At 47.7% G+C, this 6,402-nt stretch overlaps 1 protein-coding gene across 3 annotated transcripts in view; it reads right to left on the reverse strand.

Annotated features, from left to right (window-relative positions):
* The window catches only part of LZTR1 (leucine zipper like transcription regulator 1), a 50,087-nt gene extending 46,201 nt beyond the window's left edge, over nucleotides 1-3,886 (reverse strand). For all 3 annotated transcript variants that reach the window (XM_044275853.1, XM_044275854.1, XM_044275852.1), the window contains exon 1: nucleotides 3,532-3,886. In XM_044275853.1, the coding sequence (XP_044131788.1) occupies nucleotides 3,532-3,680 (149 nt within the window). In that variant the 5' untranslated portion in view covers nucleotides 3,681-3,886. The remainder of the gene's footprint in view (nucleotides 1-3,531) is intronic.
* Between the last annotated feature and the right edge of the window lie 2,516 nt (nucleotides 3,887-6,402).

The raw sequence follows: 6,402 nt of genomic DNA on the forward strand, positions 1-6,402 counted from the left end.
TCTCCTGACATGTCTGTTTTAGGAACTACTTGCACTTCTTCATGTAATAACAATTCTGGAGCATCTCTGCCATTTCTCTATTACTCCTACTACTTGAAGGGGGGGGGGGGGGGGGGGGTCCCTGAACATCTGGGACTGTGCAGGGACCCCCCCCCCCCCCTCCCAATTGTTAATACCCAAATATACCTTTATTGCAAACTGCTGGCAATACATTCAACTTTCTTTTATTACAAGGGCAACACAAGTAGTGCCTAAAACAGAAATGTCTGGAGAGGTAACGGGTCCTCTAAGACCTGATGAAACGACACTTTAAATTAAGTGACTCAGGCGAAACATGAATCAATCCAGCAGCAGACTGCCGTCGGCCTATTACAAACGTGGGCCCACTGATATCACAGATACAAGCTGCTGTTACAGAACAGAATATAAAGGCTTATTCACATGAATATACTTTTTATCTGTGTGCACCCACGGATTGCACACGGACCACAGAGAGGTGCAATTCATACCACCGTCGGGGATCTGTGCTGGGAAAAGGGTGCGTCCTACTCATGGGACAAGGACCCACATACAGGTAGGTGTCTAACAGCTATGTGAGCACACTGCGATGACTGTAAAAGGGGTCTCATCTCAGACTGATGGCATATCACTAAGACCTGAAAGGTGCGTGTCCCACCTCTGAGACCCGCACCGATATCCAGAAGAGGCCCCTGAAAGTGATGCGAGGTACGCTCTCTATTCACTTCTATGGATGTCTAGAAAATCGCTGAGCGAGACAGTACTCTGCTATTTTCCGCAGACCCATAGAAGTGAATGGAAGGCGGGCATGCATGTTCTGGAGATAGTTGCCAGTCCCTCTATCACAGAAGTTTGTAGAAATAATCAGTCGGCACTCATATCCTGGCTGCAGGCCCAAACATCCAAGTAGCAGACGTGGATCAGCAGCCACTTTTTGATGCTAATAAACCTTCGCTTTATTGCCATGAGCAGAACACAGGCAGAGGTCTATCCAGAACCAGGAGTGGATCCTCCATCATGAGGTAGAAAGGAAAGATCCGCACAGGTTCTGCGCCCACTCCTCTTGTGGACAGCAGACACGTCTAACAAAACGCTGATGTGTGAATAAGGCCTAAAAGTCAAGTTACACAAAAACACAGGCAGCGGATGTAAATGGTCTAAAATAACAAGAGTCATACTTAGCACCTTTCTCTCCAGCGTCACACTCCAGTCCTGCTGCCCAATGATGACACCTCTCTCTGCAGCCAATCACTGGCCTTAGCAGCACATGGGATGTCACCGCTGCAGCCAAGAAAACACACAGTGGTGGGAGGGACGAAGGGGAAATAAAGGAAGTATTGCTTCTATTGTTATTTTAAACCATTTACAGCCGTTTCCCAAATTTGTGTTAAAAGGGGTTGTCTGAGAGCTGGATATTGGTGGTCTATCCTCAGAATAGGTCATCAATATCACATTGACAGGTTCAGCCTCTTCCTAGGCCAGTGATGTCTCCAGCTCAGCCCCATTCAAGCCACTATCCAACAGACAGCACTGTGCTTGGCAAGCTGGAGGCGGCCATGGTGCTCCCCAGAGCCCCACAACCTCCTCAAACAAGCTGGGAGTCAGACCCCCACAGATTAAATTTTGATGGCCTATCAACATTAAAACCATGGAAATCCCTTTAATAAATTGCCCCCACACTACCACACAGTTAGAATAAATGTAGAATAAGAGTACTTTCACAGTAGCGTTATTCTTTTCTGGCACTGAGTTCCGTCCTAGGGGCTCTATATCGGAAAAGAACTGATCAGTTTCATCCCCATGCATTCTGAATGGAGAGAAATCCGTTCAGGATGCATCAGGATGTCTTCAGTTCAGTCACTGAACGGCGTTTTGGACGGAGGAAATACCGCAGCATGCTACAGTTTTATCTCCATCCAAAATTCCCGAACACTTGCTGGAATGCCGGATCCAGCATTAATTTACATTGAAATGTATTAAAAATACCGCAATGCCGGATCCGTCCTTCCTATGACAAACTGAGAGACTGATCCGTTCTTGCAATGCATTTGTGAGACGGATCCGGATATAAATGCTGTCCGTTTGCATGCAGATTGCCTGATCCGGCAGGCAGTTTCGGCGATGGAACTGCTTGCCGGATCACTCTGCCGCAAGTGTGAAAGTAGCCTAAAATGGTGCAATACAACAACACCTTTAATATGCATTATAAGTTGTATCTATTACAGAATAACATTAAAGGGGCTCTCTACAGATAATGAGGACCTCAAGTGAATGGGAGATTAGCGTCAGTACAAGGGTGCCGACCCTTCTGCTTCTGTTCATACACTTAGGGGGTCATTTACTATCCAGAAACACACCTATAAATCTGTGACTTTTCCCCGCTCAGGGCCGGTCTATAGAAGTGGGCGTGGCATGGGCAGGCCAATAGGCCCGACTCATTCATTTTCTACACCTGTTTAGGCTTGGAAAACGATCAGCTCAGAAGCCGTAGGGCTCTTTCACACTTGCGTTCTTTTCTTCCGGCATAGAGTTCCGTCGTCGGGGCTCTATGCCGGAAGAATCCTGATCAGTTTTATCCTAATGCATTCTGAATGGAGAGAAATCCGTTCAGGATGCATCAGGATGTCTTCAGTTCCGGACCGGAACGTTTTTTGGCCGGAGAAAATACCGCAGCATGCTGCGCTTTTTGCTCCGGCCAAAAATCCTGAACACTTGCCGCAAGGCCGGATCCGGAATGAATGCCCATTGAAAGGCATTGATCAGGCCTTAAGCTAAACGTCGTTTCGGCGCATTGCCGGATCCGACGTTTAGCTTTTTCTGAATGGTTACCATGGCTGCCGGGACGCTAAAGTCCTGGCAGCCATGGTAAAGTGTAGTGGGGGAGCAGTATACTTACCGTCTGTGCGGCTCCCGGGGCCCTCCAGAGTGACGTCAGGGCGCCCCACGCGCATGGATGATGTGATCACATGGCATGTCATTCTGGAGCGCCCCGGGAGCCGCACGGACTGTAAGTTTACCGCTCCCCACTACTACTATGGCAACCAGGACTTTAATAGCGTCCTGGATGCCATAGTAACACTGAAAGCATTTTGAAGACGGATCCGTCTTCAAATGCTTTCAGTTCACTTGCGTTTTTCCGGATCCAGCGTGCAATTCCGGCAAGTGGAGTACACGCCGGATCCGGACAACGCAAGTGTGAAAGAGGCCTTACATTTAGAACTGGATGTAGAGGCCGGCGCCTCTTCATATATCCGGCGGATCCACCGCCAGCTATAAGGGATATTAAGACCGGCGTCTTAATAAATGACCCCCTTAGTCTCTAGCTCCGCTGCAGCCTAACACGGCTGATTGTGGGGGTGTCAGACCTGCACTGACCTGATACTGATGACCTGTCCGGAGGACCCCTTTAAAAATGGGGCGTTCCTTTAGACCATACCACACACTGCCCTATTTCCCCCAACATACATTTCGGAGACGCCCCCACATGTGGGGTAACTAGGCTGAGGCTCTTACCTGGCCCCCACAAACTCGTCACAGGGCAGCAGCCTCCTCCAGCGGTGAACACTCTCAAAGGGCCCGAAATTCAGAGTCAAGTACTCAACACTGTCAGAGCAGCTGTGGTCGAAGTCTACACTGGGGGCCACCTTAGACTTGCACGCCATCGGGGCGCAGGCTGCAAGCACTGGCACCGTATATGATACAATGTACAGGGTGGAGGGGGGCTCTGCCCTCACAGCTCAGCCATGGCACAGCAGAGCACCATGTGCAGGCTGTCCGCCACTAGGAACCCGACTGCCGGGCACAGCAGCCATCTGACTGTCACTGCACTTCACCAGGAAGAGAAGTCACAGGAGCGGCGACAGGAAGACAGCGGAATCAGCGGGACGACGGGACAGAACGGCCCAGACTATCTGTCCAACCTAGTGACTCTATGGTAAGTGGTAATTACTGTACTGCAGCGACATCTAGTGTTGGAAAACCAAACCAATGCCATAATATTATTTTAGCGCCATTTTGTATATTCATATTCTTGAAGGAAATCTGCCACTCACTTGTAGTCCTGACCTTCCATACATTTGCTTCACACCCAAGACCAGTCATATGGGCTCTGTTCACACTGATGTCCAGGGGGTGGGAATGGGCTTCAAATGTTAAACAGGTTCCATATGTGGCTGACAAAGTTATTAGTGTGGGATGCATGCTGTGTATTGGGACACAAGAAAATAGTCAAATAAAAAGATACAATATCCAATCTACACAATATATAAGAAAGGACATATGTATGTGTGTATATGTGTGTATGTATAAGTGTGTGTATGTATGTATAAGTGTGTGTATATGTGAGTATGAGTGTATGTATGAGTGTGTGTGTGTATGTATGAGTGTGTGTATGTATGTATGTATGAGTGTGTGTATGTATGTATAAGTGTGTGTATGTATGTATAAGTGTGTGTATATGTGAGTATGAGTGTGTGTGTGTATGTATGAGTGTGTGTATGTATGTATGAGTGTGTGTATATGTGAGTATGAGTGTGTGTGTATGTATGTATAAGTGTGTTTATGTATGTATAAGTGTGTGTATATGTGAGTATGAGTGTGTGTGTGTGTATGTATGAGTGTGTGTATATGTGAGTATGAGTGTGTGTGTATGTATGTATAAGTGTGTGTATATGTGAGTATGAGTGTGTATATGTGAGTATGAGTGTGTGTATGTATGAGTGTGTGTGTGTATGTATGAGTGTGTGTATATGTATGTATGAGTGTGTGTATGTATGTTCTGCAAAAAAATGCAACCATCCATTTCAACTAAACTTGGTATACACATCCCTTGCTACCTGGAAATAAATCTTGCGGCGGTCTCATCTCTCTAGGAAGTACCGTTCCCGAGATATTCCCCCAAAATGACCTGCATTAGCCAATACAAGCCTGCACTTTAATCCTAACTGCCATACACATGGTCACATGTCCCTTATTAGCCAATAGAAGCTCACAGGTCCTACTTCAGGTTACCATACCAACTGATCACAGGTTTTAGCAGTTAGCATGTCCTGAAATAAGTCATATAATAAGGGGCGGCCACTGTGAATATCACTGTTAAAGGGGCGGTCACCGGTAAAGGGGTGGCCACTGTTAAAGTAACAGCCACCATTAAAGTCACTGTTAAAGGGGCGGCCACTGTGAAAGTCACTGTTAAAGGGGCGGTCACAGTTAAAATGGCGGCCATTGTGAAAGTCACTGTTAAAGGGGCGGTCACCGAAGTCACTGTTAAAGGGGCGGCCACTATGAAAGTCACTGTTAAACGGGTGGTCACCATTAAAGGGGCGGCCACTGTGAAAGTCACTGTTAAAGGGGCGGTCACCAAAGTCACTGTTAAAGCGGTGGTCACCGTTAAAGGGGCGGCCACTATGAAAGTCACTGTTAAAGGGGCAGTCACCGTTAAAGGGGCGGTCACCGTTAAAGGGGCGGACACTGTGAAAGTCACTGTGAAAAGGGGGGTCATTGTGCAAGTCACTGTTAAAGGGGCAGTCATCGTTAAAGGGGCGGCCACTCTGAAAGTCACTGTTAACCACCTCCGGACCGCCTAACGCACGGATGCGTCCGGAAGGTGGTTGATTCATTCCTCCTGGACGCATCCGTGCGTCATCTCGCGAGACGCGAGATTTCGGTCACAGCCGGCCCGCGCATGCGCATCGCGGGCCGGCAAAAGTTAAAGGAGCATTTCGTCAGCAACCTGCCAGCCAATGATGGTCGCTGGCAGGTTGCTGATTTTAAAAAAATCCAATCAGAAGCCAGATAGCAGATCATATTAGTAAATATGATCTGTTATATGGCTTCCCTGCTCCTCTGCTGGTCCTTTTGGTCGGTTGGATCCAGCAGAAGAGCAGGCTTCACAGTGAGTACACCAAACACTACACTTTAGCCCCAGATCACCCCCCTGCACCCCCAATTAACCCTTTGATCACCCCTTTGTTCGCCCCTGTCAATCACTAGTGAAAGGAAAAAAGTGATCAGTGCAAACTGTCACTTTTTTTTTTCACTGGTATTGACTGATAGGTTTTAGTATAGTTTAGGTCCCTTGGTTAGGTAGTTTAGGGATCAGTTAGCGCCCAGCCCACCGCACCACAGCCCCTTATTCGCCGATTAGCGTATCGCTAATCAGCATTTGTACTTTTATAGTATCTGGAAGTGATCAAAACTGATCACAGTCAGATCTATAATAGTATTAGTGTCACTTTAGTTCGCCCTTCACCCAAAATGCAGTGTTTGCCCGATCAGGCCTGATCGGTCGCCCACACGTGCGTTCACCCACGCCCGCCCCACCGCAGTGACAAAAAATTTTTTTTTTTGGATCACTGCACATTCACTTTAAACGCGCTGCGGCGA

This window comes from Bufo gargarizans, chromosome 1 (assembly GCF_014858855.1).
Source record: "Bufo gargarizans isolate SCDJY-AF-19 chromosome 1, ASM1485885v1, whole genome shotgun sequence".
Taxonomy (NCBI): domain Eukaryota; kingdom Metazoa; phylum Chordata; class Amphibia; order Anura; family Bufonidae; genus Bufo; species Bufo gargarizans.